We start from the raw sequence: 17196 nt of genomic DNA, 5'->3' as shown, positions 1-17196 counted from the left end.
AAATATGTAAATATTTTTTAAAAATTAAAAATAAAAGGAAAGGAAAAGAGTCATAATAAGAGGGTGTGAAACAATGAAACTCCAAATTTACAATATTCTCAGGTAAGCTAGTAAAAATAAGTCGAACAAACTAAGAGATGATAAGAATGAGACTGAAATAAGTAAATATGTAACCACCAAAAAAAAAAAAAAATCAATATAAAACTCTTTACTGCAATGTTTTAGACTTTAGCTTTTTATGTTGTAGCTCCTCAGAATAGTGTCAACGAGGTACCTGGCCTCTTAAATGACCTATGGAGAGAGCAAGGTCTAGAATATCAGCTAATGATATCGGGGGTAGGGATTGAAGAGGAGTGTGGTCCACAACACCTCTCTGTGGCACATGCAATACCAGGACTGAATACTACGGGGCCTCAGAATTATTCATCCAGAGCTCTAGCCACTCCCTGCACCACATACTGAGTTGTAAAGATCTGCTTCCATTTGTTTATTTTTGCCAGTAGGGTCATCACTGGGGCTGGGTGCCTACACAGCTCCACCAAACCTTGTGGCCTTTTGACACATGAGAAATTGGGGGGTGGGGTGGGGGGGAGACTAAAAAGGAGAAACACCTGCAGCACTGCTCCACTCCTCATGAAGTGTCTTCCTCCTGCAGATGTGGACCAGAGGCTTCCTGGGTCCTCTTACATGTGTGATCCATGGGGTATGCCACCACTGGCCCAAAGGTTATATTTTTAAAGTTATAGAAAATTAACGGCCGGGAGTCGGGCTGTAGTGCAGCGGGCTAAGCGCAGGTGGCGCAAAACACAAGGACCGGCATAAGGATCCCGGTTCAAACCCCGGCTCCCCACCTGCAGGGGAGTCGCTTCACAGGCGGTGAAACAGGTCTGCAGGTGTCTATCTTTCTCTCCTCCTCTGTCTTCCCCTCCTCTCTCCATTTCTCTCTGTCCTATCCAACGACAACAACAATAATAACTACAACAATAAAACAACAAGGGCAGCAAAAGGGAATAAATAAAAATTAAAAAAAAAAAAAAGAAAAGAAAATTAACGGCCAAAAAAGCAGGCCTCTAGCCACCTAGAAGATAGCAAAGGGGATAAAGCATTGGACTCTGAGGCATAAGGTCCTTGAGTTCTATTCCTGGTATTACATGTGCCAGAATGCAGCACTAGTTTGAGAAGGAAGGGTGGCTTCTCAACTTAGTAAGTAGTTACTAGCTGTCAGAGGAGAGAAATCCCATTAATTACAAAGAAACAGAGCATGACCTAAGTGAACCTGCTTTGCTGGTTTGAGCCAAGTTTGAGCCAGGCCAGTCCTCAACACATTGGAATTTTGGTATTGATGAAGCCACCTCTGTCCCTCTTTGTACCTGAAAGCCTGAGGTGTTTTTTCTTTTTTTCTTTTTCTTTTTCTTCTTGGGTCACTGGAAGTCCGAGAAAATCCACATGGTATGAATATATTTAACAAACAGGAGGATCAAGATTATAAGTAGAGGGAAACAAAACAGGAGAAATGACCAAGATCTTAGTTGTGGAAAAAGTTACAAAAATTTTTGTAGGCCTTACAGATACCTCACTTTTGAAAATAAGTTGAAATCATACAATTATATAACCCCAGATTCTGAGGAAAAAAAAAAAAAACTTCTATCCAGGTCTCTTTCTAGTAAAAATCATTATCAATCAGATAATAAAATGGCTTTGCTACTTTGTAGGATTTTTTGTGTGTGTGTGATGCCTGAGAATAAACCCAGAGTGTCAGGAACAAGTGTTATCACTGAACTTCCTCTCAGACCAAATTATAGTATGCTATTTACTTATTAATATGAGGAAGAGAACCAGAGTATCCCTCTGGCACATGTAGTGTCAGGGATTTAACTCAGGATCTGTTACAAAAATATAACCTATGTGAAAAGAAAAATAATGCAAAATTCACCTCTGGTTTTTGTTTCTCAAAAACTTCTACAATGAATTGGACCACTTGTTATTCTTCGGTTGAGCTCTGACACCAATGTATCTTTTCCCAGCCCATTGATAATTATTTTACTTTACAACCCTCAGGTGAGACTATATTACAACTAATAGAATCTCAGAATAGCCAAGAGCTGGGATATAAATACCAATGTTGACACATGCTCAATTTGGTTTGCTAACTGTTTTCTGTGGCACTTGAATGCAACCTCTTGACATTTCAGCCAGCAAGCCACTGAAGGTCCATTTCAAGAAAGAGTTGAGGGTTCTTACCAGAAGGGTGTTCTATTGACACCTCCTAATAAAATCAAGAAAGTGCCAGCATCAAAACTTGCAGAGTGGGTGAAATAATCTTGGATGGAAATCCTGGAAATAATAGGAGAACTTTTTAAAAATATGTCAACAACATCAATGCTCTCTGTGGCACCAAGGAATGTATTATGAGAAAATAATCACCTGAGTGTGAAGATGTTCTTATCAGTTTATTTGGTTTATATTATATATATGCAATTGCATTAAAGATCTTTCAGTAAGTTTTTTTTTTAATTTTTGTTATTTATTTAATTATTGTATAGAGCCAGCCAGAAAACTGAGAGGAAAGGGGAAGATAGAGACAGAGAGTACTGCAGCACTGGTTTACCAATGTGAAGCTTTCCCCAGCAGGTGGGGACCAGGGGGCTTGAACCTGGGTCCTTGTGCATTGTAACATGTACACTTAACCAGGTGTGCCACCATATTGCCCCCTTTCAGTAAGTTTATAATAAGAATTGTAAAGGCGAACTGCCACACAGACTGACATTTCTTCTTAGTGCCTCTTACAACTAATGCCACTTTAATACAATGAAACTGTTCAGAGCTTCAACTTAGCTCCCAGTCTGTCTGTTTGTGTCTCTCTTTCTTTCAGCTTTATTTATTAGTGGAGGAGGGAGAGAACTAGAGCATCAATCTGGTACATACAATGTCAGAGACCAAACTCAGCACCTTATGCTTGAGAAACCAATGCTCGATTCACTATAATTTGTCCCCTGGACTTACAATTATATAGACATCTCCACCTCGGCTTACTTTCATACCTCCTATCAACATGTCTACAGTTACTAAACATTATATTCCCATTCTAATCCTAAAAATGAAGAAAACAAACAAACAAAACAAAAAACACCAACCACCTACCTCCCCTACATGGATACGGGTGGGGGAGTTTACAGCTCAGCTGACGTAGTAAGCAAGCAGAGCTGGACTGGCCTGCATGAGGCACCCAGTTAAAGACCCAGCACTACATATGCCAAGAATGATAGGCTGGGGTTCATGTTTGCATTCTCAATAATAAAGACAAACCACCCTCTCTCATTAACAATATTAGACAAAACAAAAAAACTTTAGAAAAAAATGTTTAGAGCCAGGAGAGATAACATACAGGTTATGAAAGCAGACTGTCATGCCTGAGGTTCCCAGGTCCCAGGTTTAATCCCCTGCACCATCATAAGCCAGAACTGAGCAGTGGTCTAGCAGAAAAAAAGTTTAAGACAGGATTATTTACTGTAGTGTGCTAACACAATTTTACATGAACATTACGTGAAGTCTAGATAGTTGTAAACATAACATAAAACACTAGGGAGTTGGGCGGTAGCGCAGTGGGTTAAGCGCAGGTGGTGCCAAGCACAAAGACCGGCGTAAGGATCCCGGTTCAAGCCCTTGGCTCCCCACCTGCAGGGAAGTCGCTTCACAAGCAGATCTGCAGGTGTCTATCTTTCTCTCCCCGTGTCTTCCCCTCCTCTCTCCATTTCTCTCTGTCCTATCCAACAACAACGACATCAATAACCACAACAATGTTAAACAGGGGCAACAAAAGAAAAAATATATATATATAAAACTTAAAAAAATAAAACACTAAAAGAAAATGTAAGATTATATGTATAATTGGGTCTTATTAAGCAGGGCCAGGTGGTGGTGCACCTGGTTAAGCACACACACTATAGTGTGTAAAGACCCAAGTTCAAGCCCTGATCCCCACTTGCAGGGGGAAAGCTTGACAAGTGGGTGAAGCAGGGCTGCAGGTATCTGTCTTTCTCCCTCTGCATCTCCCTTCTCAACTTCTATCTCTATCCAACTACAATACATATATATATATATATATATATATATATATATATATATATATATGTTTAAATAAAAAAATATTTTCAAACCGTCTTAGCCAGGAATAGGAACCCTGAAATTATCAATCACTATTTTAAAATCTTACAAATTAAATCTACAAGTGGAAATTATTTCAATTCAATGGACGTGTGTTCTAAAAATAAAGTCTGATATTTTAATTACATATTATGAAAGTGTTGCACTATCATGAAATGTGTTGTTAAGGAGGGAAAAAATGGGAGTCGGGCTGTAGCGCAGCGGGTTAAGCGCAGGTGGCGCAAAGCACAAGGACCGGCATAAGGATCCCGGTTCGAACCCCGGCTCCCCACCTGCAGGGGAGTCGCTTCACAGGCGGTGAAGCAGGTCTGCAGGTGTCTATTTCTCTCCCCCTCTCTGTCTTCCCCTCCTCTCTCCGTTTCTCTCTGTCCTATCCAACAACGACGACTACAACAATAAAACAACAAGGGCAACAAAAGGGAATAAATAAATAAAATAAAATATTAAAAAAAAAAAAAGGAGGGAAAAAATACAGGCTGGAGAAATAGCCCCCAAAACTAGGGATCCTTCTGCACCATGTGCAAGGGACAGGGATCTGCCAGGGGGGCGAGGGCAGCTCTGGTGCTGTACTCCCCCGCCCCTTGCAGGGGAAAGTTTCACAAGTGTTGCGAAGCAGGGCTGCAGGTATCTCTCCCCCCTTACCTTTCTATCTCCCTCCCCCCTAAATTTATCTACTAGGTGGTCCAGGAAGTAGCGTGTACAGAGATAGAGTGTAGGTCATAACAAGCATAAGGTCCAGAGCCCAACCCCTGGCACTAAAAGTGCTAGAGTGATGCTCTGGTTTATCCTCTATCTCCACCAGATACTTCTCTGAAATGGAAAAATCTGCTGGTTACAAACTGCAGCCCTAAACTATTGTGGCTATCCTGTCCCTAAACTATTGTGGCTATCCTGTTGTAAAGAGTTGAAATTTCCCATAATTTTATATTCATATGAATACTGCAATAATCTTAATCTGAACAGGATCAATTCACAACTCCTTTAAAAATTAAGTTCAATGAGAATTAAATTTTAGTTTTTAATAATTTTAGAAAGACTTGAGTCTAATCAGCTCTGGCTTATGGTGGTATAGGGGACTGAGTCTAGAACCTTATAGAGCCTCAAGCACAAAAGTCCTTTGCATAACTATGCTGTCTCCCTTTGCTCTACAAGTTAGTTTTTTTCTTTATTTTTTTAAATTTATTTTCCCTTTTGTTGCCCTTGTTTTAAAATTGTTGTAGTTATCGTTGTTGTTACTGATGTCGTCGTTGTTGAGAGAGAAATGGAGAGAGGAGGGGAAGGCAGAGAGGAGGAGAGAAAGATAAGACACCTGCAGACCTGCTTCACCACCTGTGAAGTGACTCCCCTGCAGGTGGGGAGCTGGGGATCCTTATGCAGGTCCTTGCGCTTTGCACCACTTGCTACCACCTAACTCCCCACAAATTAGTTTTATACATGTGGTTATACTAGGGTCATACAACATCTAAACAGAGTCTAGAAGTCAAAATTCACTAATTTGTTTTGCCCTTTCACTTAAGACCTATGTGCCAGGTGAAAATACCAAATCACAGGAAATTTTAAAACTTGAAGATAGCCAAAAAAACAAACAAAAAAACAATAGGAGTGAAGAAATGCTTTACTCTAGCTGATCAGCCAAAGCAAGGCAGGAATCTGAAAGATGAGACAGACTGCTGATGCTAGAGAAATCTTGACACGGGAATGTGTGTCCGTCTGCCTACAGTAACCATAAATTTCATCAATTATTACTGGGAGAGACCATCTTCCCCCCTCTCAAAAAAATAAACAGAGAGACAAAGAGAGACAGAGAGAGAGAGAGAGAGAGAGAGAGAGAGAGAGAGAGAGATGGAGGAAACTGGTATTTAACTGTAGGTTTAAATTCACTATGGTTTGCAGCCTCTTTAACCAAAGCTGTGCATTGATCCAGTTTTACTCATATTTTATAAAGACTTATAAAGAGACGACCTGAACTGCCCCTGCGGCTCCAGACAGACTATGACCCACATAGTCAACGACTGCCACCTCTCCAGATTCAAAGGAGGTCTCAAAACTTTACATCAGGCTCAACCTGACGCTGCTGACTGGCTACGGAAGAAGGGCAAACGCTAGAAGAAGACTTATAAAAATGTGGAAAAGCTAAGAAACTGTAAAGATTCTAGTTTTTTAAAAATTGAAGTACTTTTCCTGTTAAGCTTTCTTGCTTTTTTATTACATGAACAATACATAAACATACATATATGCTACAATCTGACAAGAGAAAAACCAGAAAATTATATTTTTACTTAAAATATACTGCCATGAACTTGGTTTTACATGCTGATAGAAAAATATATTGCCATGAACTTGGTTTTACATGCTGATAGAAAGCATACCATTTCTGGGGGCAGGAGAGATAGCATAATGGTTATGCAAACAGACTCTCATGTCTGAGTCTCCAAAGTCCCAGGTTCAGTCCCCCGCACTACCATAAGCCAGAGCTGAGCAGTGTTCTGGTGTTTCTCTCTCTGCATCTCTCTCAAAAATAAAATAAAATATTTCAAAAAAAAGAGAAAATATACCATTTCTCCATATATGTATATATATTTTACTTTATGACTTACCATCAGGGAAAGCTTTTGCATTTATTTCCTAATTTTGTTCCATTTGAAGACTACTGGAGGGGTAAACTTTTTTTACATTTTATTTATAAAGCAGGACGAGGGTGGAAGTGCACACACACCAGGACTTCACTCTGGCACAGGAATGTTGGGGATCAAACTCTGGACCTCATGTGTGAGGACCCAACACTTAATTTACTGCACCACCTCCCAGGCTTTGAGGTACCTATCTTTAATCCTCATTTTACCTACTAGGAGACTGACGATAATGATCAAGTAACTTGTTCAAGATCACACTGTTTCTGAAATGACATGTTAACTCTATGGATTCTCTCTTTAATCACCTACATTAACATAGCATTAGAGAGGTTCTGCAAAAGACTTCTCATGATGGTAAGCATATATTTTAGTCATGAAGACAATGCAAGCAATTTGCTGAATTATAACACAAGAAGTGAGCTCTCTACCATAATGTGGAGCTAAAAAAGAGTAATTATTGTTTGTTTACTTTCTTTTTTTTTGTTTGTTTGTTTACTTTCTTGAGACAAACACACACAAACGGTGGTGCTAGGGATTTAACTGGGAACCCTTGGCGCCAGTCATGAAAGTCTATTTTACTACTTACCGTGCCGTCTCCCCAAGCCAAAATGCAGTCCTTTTTATTTTGAAAGGTCTATTTCATGGTAGAGAAGCACTCTCTAGCACATGTGATGCTGGGGGCTGAATCCTAAGCGTTATGTATACAAGAAATGTCTTCTACTTGCGCCACCACAATGTTAGGGGTAGAGGGAACTGGGTTTTTTGTTTGTTTGTTTATTTTAAGGAGAAAGTTTAATTTCATGGCTGAGCCCTAATTTTTTTAAATTTGTATTTATTTATTTATTTATTTATTTATTGCCTACAGGGTTATTGCTGGGGCTCCGTGCCTACACTATAAATCCACTGCTCCTGGAGGCCATTTTTCCCATTTTGTTACCCTTGTTATTGTTATAACTGCTGTTGTTGGAAAGGAGGGAGAAATGGAGAGAGGAGGGGAAGGCAGAAAGAGGGAGAGACAGACAGACACCACCTGCTTCACCACCTGTGAGCAACCCCCCTGCAGGTGGGGAGTTGAGGGCTCAAACTGGGATCCTTATGCAGGTCCTTGCACTTTGAGCCATGTGCGCCTAACAAACTGCGCTACAGCCCAGCCCCCTGAACCCTAATCTTTATGTTGATTAGCTGTAAAATGTTGGTTGTTTCATCCCCAGTACCAGACAGTTAAGCCTCCCTTAGGACTAAATGCTACAGTGTTAAGACTTAAAATCATGAGTTCCTAAGTTCAGCTTCTGTTCTGGCATCGCATGTGCTCCTCTCTAATTATTTTTATTTTATTTCATTTTTACTGCAACTAGGGTTATTGCCGCAGCTCAGTATATGTCTGCACCATGAATCTACCAATCCTGACCTGAAAGTTGTTTTTGGTTTTTTGGACAAACACAGAAGTGGAGAAGCAAAGAAAGATGGGAAGGGGGAATAACAGAGACACTGGCAGTACTGTTTTCGCCGCTTGTGAAGGTACCTTCCCCCCCCCCCCCCCCCCCCCGGTACTGGGGTCTTGAACCTAGGTAATCGTGCTCTAACAGGTACACCACTGCCTAGTCCCACTAAATAAATCTTCTAAAAATGACTGTGGGGCTGGTGGTGGAAAAACCTGGTTGAACACACACATTACAGTGCCTGAGGACCTAAGTTCAAGTCCCCTGATCCCCTGCACCACAGAAGCTTCATGACTGGAGAATTTGTTGCAGGTCTTTCTCCCTCTACCTTCCCCTTACCTCTCTACTTCTCCTTGTTTATTATTATTATTACTATTATTATTATTATTATTATTATTATTATTATTATTATTAGACAGACAGAAATTGAGAGGAGAAAGGGAGATAGAGACAAAGAGACACCTGCAGCCCTGCTTCACCACTCATGAAGCTTTCCCCCTGCAGGTGGGGACCAGGGCCTTGAACCCAGGTCCCCAAACACTGTAGTGTGTGCACTTAACGAGGTGCACCACCGCCTACGCCCCTTCCTGTTGTCTTTATCCACAAACAAACAAAACCCACATGATTGTGTTGAAATGACATGCTGCAAATAATAAGTCAAAATATTTCTCTTTCCTTATTTCAACTAAGGTACTAAAAATTTAAAACTAGATATGATTCAAATTCTAGTTGGCTAGTTCTCACACCATTCTCAGTAGTGCATGTGTGTGTGTTTTGTTTGTTTGTTTACCAGAACACTGCTCGGCTCTGGTTTATGGTGGTGTGCAAGACTGAACATGGGACCTCAGAGCCGCAGGCACAAGAGTCCCTCTGCTTAATCAGTACACTATCTCCTACCATCAGTGCTTAGCTTTTTTTTTTTTTTAATTTGTTTATTGGGGAATTAATGTTTTACATTCAACAGTAAATGCAATAGTTTGTACACGCATAACATTCCCCAGTTTCCCACATAACAATACAACCCCCACTAGGTCCTCTGTCATCCTTCTTGGACCTGTATTCTCCCCATCCACCCACCCCAGTCTTTTACTTTGGTGCGATACACCAATTCCATTTCGGGTTCTACATGTGTTTTCTGATCTTGTTTTTCAACTTCTACCTGAGAGTGCAGTGCTTATCTTTAAATGTTGATTTATGTAATGTATTTTGAGAAGTGTTTTAAACGCTTTTCTCAAAATGAGTGAAATGTCTGCCCAGGTGAAAATACAAACTTTATTAAAACTTACATTCTAACTTTTCTTGGACTTTTAATAGCTCTTGGTAATCTTGCCAGTTAAATTTTCTGAGCAGGGGCTAGGTAATGGTGCACGTGGTTAAGAGAACATGCTACTCTGTACAAGGACCTAAGTTCAAGCCCCACGTGCAGAAGGAACGGCTTCGCAAGTAGTTTAAAAAAAAACTATCAGAAGGCTAGAAGTGGACCTACCCTAGGGAACCAAACACACCCATCCAAAAAGATCTGTGTATACTTGCTGGGAGTCAGGCGGTAGCGCAGCAGTTTAAGCGCATGTGGCCCAAAGGGCAAGGACCGGCATAAGGATTCTGGTTCGAGCCCCCGGCAGGGGAGTCACTTCACAGACAGTGAAGCAGATCTGCAGGTGTCTATCTTTCTCTCCCCCTCTGTCTTCCCCTCCTCTCTCCATTTTTCTCTGTCCTATCCAACACTGACATCAATAATAATTACAACAATTTAAAAAAAAAAACACCAAGAGCAAAAGGGAATAAATATTTAAAAAAAAAAAGATTTGTGTATACCTATGTTCATAGCAGCACAATTTATAATACCCAAAACCTGGAAGCAACCCAGGTGTCCAACAACAGATGAGTAGCTGAGTAAGTTGTGGTGTATATATATATATACACAATGGAATACTACTAAGCTATTAAAACTGGTAATTTCTAATCTTTGACAAAAGTGCCCAGACTATTAAATGGGGAAAGCAGAGTCTCTTCAACAAATGGTGTTGGAAAAAAAATGGGTTGAAACATGCAGAAGAATGAAACTGAACCATTATATTTCACCAAATATAAAAGTAAATTCCATGTGGATTAAGGACTTGGATGTTAGACCAGAAACTATCAGACACTTAGAGGAAAATATTGGTAGAACTCTTTTCTGCGTAAATTTTAAAGACATCTTCAATGAAACGAATCCAATTACAAGGAAGACTAAGGCAAGCATAACCCTATGGGACTACATCAAATTAAAACACTTCTGCACAGCAAAAGAAATCACTACCCAAACCAAGAGACCTCTCACAGAATGGGAGAAAATCTTTACATACCATACATCAGACAAGAGGCTAACAACCAGAATATATAAAGAGCTTGCCAAACTTAACTGCAATAATACAAATAACCCCATCCAAAAATGGGGGGAGGACATGGACAGAATATTCACCACAGGGAGTTGGGCGGTAGTGCAAAGCACAAACACCTGTGCAAGGATCCGCTCGAGGCCCTGGCTCCTACCTGTAGGGGAGTGGCTTCACAGGTGGTGAAGCAGGTCTGCGGGTGTCTTTCTCTCCCGTCTTCCCCTCCTCTCTCCATTTCTCTCTGTCCTATCCAACAATAACATCAATAACAACAACAATAGTAACTACCACAATAAAACAACAAGGGCAACAAAAGGTTATAAATAAATTTTAAAAAAAGAACATTCACCACAGAAGAGATTCAAAAGGCTGATAAACACATGAAAAAATGTTCCAAGTCTTTGACTGTCAGAGAAATACAATGAGACAACAATGAGATATCATTTCACTCCTGTGAGAATGTCATACATCAGAAAAGGTAACAGCAGCAAATGCTGGAGAGGTGGTAGGGTTAAAGGAACCCTCCTACACTGCTGGTGGGAATGTCAATTGGTCCAACCTCTGTGGAGAACAGTCTGGAGAACTCTCAGAAGGTTTGAAATGGACCTACCCTGTGACCCTGCAATTCCTCTCCTGGGGATATATCCTAAGGAACCCAACACATCCATCCAAAAAGATCTGTGGACACATATGTTCTTAGCAGTACAATTTGTAATAGCCAAAACCTGGAAGCAACCCAGGTATCCAACAACAGGTGAGTGGCTGAGCAAACTGTGTTATACATACACAATGGAATACTACTCAGCTATAAAAAAATGGTGACTTCACTGTTTTCGCCAATCTTGGATGGACCTTGAAAAATTTATGTTAAGCGAAATATAATGCTTTGCCTTAGGCAATGACCAGAGTTTGATGCCCCTGGCCAGCATGCAAACTGGGAAACTTCCAAAGCAAGGAGGCACTGCTAAGGTGTCTCTCCTGTTTCACCTTGGGGCAAGGGTGATCCATCAGGAGCCATGGAGACTTCTAAGTCCCAGTAAAAGCCCAGGTAGACAAGGAAAAAGGGAGGGAAGGGGCGAGATGGGAAGGAAGGCAGGTTGGTCTAGAGGTTTTTTTGGTTTAATTTTGGTTTTTTCATAGTTGAATGAACTATAAGTTCTTAACAGTGACATTAATACTAAGGCAGCCACCATCCTGAAGATCAGGAGATAGCACAATGGACTAAGACGCATTGGACTCTTGAGCACTAAGGTGCTGGCATCTCGTAAGCCAGGGTGATTCTCTGGTTCTCCCATCCCTTTTCTCTCATAAATGTGTCCTTAAGGGAAAAAAAAAAATACATCCCCACCATTTTTTCCTCGATTACTAATCTCCATTAACAGTATTCTATACTAATTCTGAAAAGTCAATAAAGAACAAAACTCCTTTACAACAACTTTACCACTGGAGATTACAGACCTACCGCATAATTTGATTGTTCTCAAATTCACTTTAGTATTAAATTAAGCTAAAATACCAAAGAACATTCACTTGGAAATCTGTTTTGTAGCTGAACCTGTCATATAAAAGTAAGCATTCTTTCTTCTATGGAGACTTGAAATATCATATAATGATCTTAAAGAGTTTATACATTTCCTTAGAACACCATGGGAACTTTACATGAGGCAGAAACTGAGCAGGTTACTTTGTATATCCTTCCCATAGCTAAATAAACTACAATGCTATTATAAAGCTGAATATCACATACACCAGTTTAAAGGGATTTTAATAACTCCAAATGGGCACAAAGTTTTTTGAGGGTAATGGAAATGTCCTAAAATAGGATTGTGGTGGGTTATACAACTCCATAAATAAGCACAAAATTTGAATCCTGTCTCAAAGCCTTAAAAAAAAAAAAAAAAAAGAGTATTCTGAATGACCAGTAGTATAAGAGAAAAGGTTATAAAAGCAAATCTTGTGGTCTGGGAGGTGGCACAATGGCTAAGGCAATAGACTCTCAAGCATGAGGTCCAGAGTTCGATCCCCGGCAGCACATATACCAGAGTGATGGCTGGTTCTTTCTCTCCTCCTAGCTTTCTCATGAATAAATAAGTAAATTCTTAAAAAAAAAAAAAAATCTTTATGTCAAAGCATATCTGATATCAAATGCATACCTAATATATCTCATTTCACCCCATTCACATATTTACAGATCTGCAAACAGGAGCACACCTGAGTTTTCAATCCGTTAACAACTTTAGACCCACTGTTCAGTTAAAAACAAAGCAAGATGCAGAATTACATATTTAGTATGTGTAAGTACTTGGGGGGAAAATTCCAACTTTAGATAAAATTAGCTTTCTACTGGTTTCAGTTAATTTGTAAGATGAAGCTGTGGTTGCACTAGGAAAACTTCAGGCAGTGCCTACAGAACACTCGATCTCCAGGCTGGTGGCACCCAGTTATAAATCCCAAGACTTTTGGCACTTAATGGCAACTCACATTAGGTATGCCTATGTCTAAGGCTGTGCCAAGAGAGCAAGAGACTAGGAGAAAAATTATCCATACACTGGGGGAGGAAAACCAAATGAAGAAATATACCAAATGCTTTTTCTGGTTTTGTTTTTCTATTTTGAATTCTTTCCTTTGACTGGACAGAGAAATCGAGAGGGGAGACAGAGAGGCAGGAAAAGACAGACACCCTCAGCACCGCCTCTTCACTTGTGAAGCTCCCAGTGCAGAGTGGACCCTTGCCCATGACAGTATGTTGTGCTCTACCAGGTGCATCACTGCCCGACCCCCAGTAGTTGCTATTTCAAGGCAACTTTAAACATCAAAAATTTCTTCACAGCCCATGCATTTTAAACAATAATAATGAAATTGACCACTGCTCTACTAGATAGATGTCACACAGCATTCGATATAATTCAACACCTAAAGCACCTTAGAAAAGTGCAAAACTCTGAAGGTGGACAGAAAGCTCTCTATGATTTGGGGGCTAAGGAGTTCAACTGCATATGGTCGTGAGGAAAATTTGTAGGATAATGTAAATTGTATTTGTCATGTCAGTGGTGACTAAAGAACTTTTAATATTTATCAAAGTTCCCCAAATGGTATACCAAACAAGATCATTTTACTGTGTGTGAAATTAATCTAAAAATATTCAAGCTGTTAAAAACAATAAAATGGGGGCCAGGTGGTGGTACACTGATCTGAGCACACAATGCATGTTCCGGCCCCCAGCCCCCACTTTCAGGGGCAAAGCTTTGCAAGTGAAGCAGGGCTGCAGGTGTCTCTCTGTCTCTCTCTCAATTTCTGGCTGTCTCTATATAATAAATTAAATAAGAGACTACTAAACCACTTTATGTCCCTTACTTTACACACCAAAAGTACACTCGAGAAATTTCTCGAGGGGTCAACTGGCAGATGAAGGTGAGGACAGACTAAAAATTCTTAAGTTTGACTTCATATCCAGAGGTCTTTCCACTTCACCAGTGCCACACATTTCTGTAGACCAGTTCCCATTAAACGCATGCCGAATGGATTAAGGCAGGTCATGGAATTCCAGAATTCACATGCCAATTATTTCAGCAAACACAAATGTGGTTAGGGTTCTTTCCAACCTCTGGCCCTAGACCCATGTTACTTGTTAGGTAAAAACTAGTAATAGGAGATGGGGTGGTGGTGCACTAGGTTAAGCACACGCATTATTACCAAATGCAAGGACCGGTCCCCAGCAAGCAGTAAGAGGAAAGCTTCACAAGTGGTGAAGCAGTACTTCAGATCTCTCGCCCTGCCCCAATCCCTTACCTTCCCTCTCAATTTCTGTCCTATCAAATAAAATAAAGTCTAGTAATACAGCAAACGTCAAAATAAAACCAAGCAGTGGCCCGCGTCTAGCTAGAGAGTAATAGTAAGTTCTTCAAAGTTCCCACCTGCACTGAAGGGGCTGGGCGGTGAGGGCTGACAGAGTGCACATGCGACAACGTACAAGGACCAGAGTTCAAGGGCCCAGTCCCCCTCCTGCAGGGGGGGTCTTCAGGATGATGGGAGTGCTGCAGGTCTCTCTCTCTCTCTACCTCCCCCTCCCCTCTCAACTTGTCTCCATCCAAAATAAACAAAATTAATTTATAAGAGCAATCTTTACTGTAACTTCTAAAATAAGTCTTATAAAAAGGAAATAAATGAAGGCCTTGTACGTCAAACCGCCAACGTTAACTATAACATGCAGAACTAAAAAACGGTGTTCCCTCTACGCACTAGCAAGTAATCCTTTCTCCATTTTTCAGTATGCCGGAAAAGACGCATACCTCCATTACACAAAAACTGCATACAGCCGAATAATTAACAAGGTCAAACTTCCCTGGGCAGCGCCTAGGGAGGAGGGATGTTACCAAAACAAAATGCCAAGCCTTTTTGCTCTTGGCAGGTGGGCCTGGTGTGCTGTGCCACATCCACAACCCTACCTGCAGTCCTTCAGAGGCAACCGCTAGGTCTCAGTGGGAACAGAAAAGGCAATGCAATTACCTCCTCGAATTTCACTTAGGTCTTCGGCCACCATGCTTCCAACCCAGACTGTATTAACCTGTCACACATCAGAAAAGTCTCTCTCTCTTCCCAGCAGCCACTGTGCTTTCATTTCATGTTTAATCACTTGAAAAGGCTTAAAACTTGTTTTTTTTTTAAAAAAAAAAAAGCTCAGAGGAGTTTTTTTTAGATGTCCACTGCCCCCCCCCCTTATGCCATTTCCATGTGACAGTTAAAGCCAAATCCTCAAAGCCAATCAGTAAACTTGGGGGGGGGGGGAGAGAGGCAGGGAAATGGTAAACTATTACCACAGAAAGATAAAAGAAAAAAGAGAAAATCCCGGGAGTGAAAGGTGACGCCGCCACGAAAGCCAAGGACTGGCCTGCGTAGGCACAATACTCCGGCGTGAGGAGAAGGCCCTTCATAAAAATAGCCAGGACTCTCAAACATCCGAGATGCTGGCAGGGTGAGGGTGACTGACAGACAACAGCTGGGGGGGGGGGGGGGCGGCTTCGTATTGATCTCTGCAACATAGTGGCACAACAGGAGAAGCCGGAGACAGGATCCTCACCGGGGCCAAAGCCCACCTCTCTGAGAATTTCATTCCCCACTCAAGGGGCAACCACCACCCCCACCTCCACACCACCCCCATCCTCGAAGCCCCCCCCCCCCCAACATGCCTCTACTCTCCAATTTTCCAGCCCCGACCCCACAGCAATGCATCTGTCTTCTTCCTTCGGAAGGAAACAAACAAAAACCTCGTAGGGGAAGAAAAAAAAAGGGGGGGTTCTTAAAAAAAAAAAAAAAAAGGAAAAAACCAACCAACCCAACACTGGGTACCTGCACCTCTCAGCAAACAGTCATCTCCCCACCTGTCTTCTCCCTGGGTCCAGTTCCCATTTTAAACCCCTCGAACGCTCGGCTTTTCTTCCGTAATAGAGGGAGGGGGGCCGAAGGCGCCGCCCAGTTTCCCAGGCCGCGCAAAGAAAAAAAAAATCAAATCAAATCCTTCAACCCGCCACCTTTCAAGGTTTTCGGAGTTTGGGTTTTTTTGTTGTTGCTTTTTTTTTTTCCCCCTATCCTCTCCGATCCAGTCTCTCCCCCCACACGCCCCCCTTTTCAGACGCTCAAGTTTATTCGTCCCGGGCCCCGCTCACAAAGGCGAGGCTGCCGACCCTCCGCGCCGCGGCCGGGGCTGGGAGCCGGGAGGGTCTCGGCCCGGAGCCCCCGGCGCCCCCGCCCCCGCCCGGGCCTGCGCCCTGGGAGCTGCCTGCCGCCCATCGGGGGTCCGGGGGGTCCGGGCCGGCCGGGCGAGGGCCGCCCTGGCTCCCGGGGCGAAGGCTTCCCTGTCCGAAGACGCCGGGGGGGTCCGCCGTGTTGTTGTTTCCAAACATAACGGAGCCCGGGCCCCCGAGACCGTTAAACCGCGGGTAGAGACGGGGGACAAACAGGGAGCCCGGCCGCCTCGGGCTCGGGCCTGCTGGCTCTCCTGGAGCCCCAAACCTCGCCCTCGGAGATGGCCAAGCCTCCCCCAAACCGGCCCCGGCCCCCGGGAGATCCGACCAAGCGGCCCAAGGAGCTGTACCTTGTAGAAAGCCCCGTTGGAGCCGCGAACCTCCACCGTCAGCTCCGCCATGTTGGAACCGCAAAGGCCGCTGGGAAGAGATTCTAGAAACTTTCCAACCAGAGGGGAGGCGGGGGGAGGGGCATGGAGGAGGCGGGGGAGGGGCGGGAGAACAGGGCGGGGACTGGCTGGGATCCCCCGCCCCACACCCCTGGGCTCTCACCGCGCAGCCCGACTCTCCCGGCGGGATCCCCACGCTCCGGACTTCCCTGGCCCCGCCCGCCCGCCGCCGCCCACGCCCGGCCCTCCCGACACAATCGCCCGGCCTCGCTGACCCGCCCCTGCGGCCCCGCCCCGGGGTCCCGCCCCCGCTCGGCCCGGGAGCCGCTGCAAGTGCCCGCAGCCCGGCAGGAACTTCTTACCTGGGCAGGAGCAGCTCAGACTCTGATTCCTTCAGCCGGGACTCTGAAAGTGCAAAATAACTCCATGTTCTAGCCTCTTAACCTCTCTCTCCT

At 43.0% G+C, this 17196-nt stretch overlaps 1 protein-coding gene across 6 annotated transcripts in view; it reads right to left on the bottom strand.

Annotated features, from left to right (window-relative positions):
• The window catches only part of FXR1 (FMR1 autosomal homolog 1), a 66009-nt gene extending 49064 nt beyond the window's left edge, over window positions 1–16945 (bottom strand). For 3 of the 6 annotated variants that reach the window (XM_016186102.2, XM_007518265.2, XM_016186113.2), the window contains exon 1: window positions 16703–16944. In XM_016186102.2, the coding sequence (XP_016041588.1) occupies window positions 16703–16753 (51 nt within the window). In that variant the 5' untranslated portion in view covers window positions 16754–16944. Of the gene's footprint in view, window positions 1–16702 lie in introns of all 6 variants that reach the window. The other 3 variants (XM_016186090.2, XM_016186094.2, XM_007518278.2) reach the window with 2 other exon arrangements.
• Window positions 16946–17196: the final 251 nt, after the last annotated feature.

This window comes from Erinaceus europaeus, chromosome 14 (assembly GCF_950295315.1).
Source record: "Erinaceus europaeus chromosome 14, mEriEur2.1, whole genome shotgun sequence".
NCBI classification, from domain to species: Eukaryota; Metazoa; Chordata; class Mammalia; order Eulipotyphla; family Erinaceidae; genus Erinaceus; species Erinaceus europaeus.
Note: the sequence above shows the minus strand (reverse complement) of the source record. Positions and strands in the feature narration are given on the sequence as shown.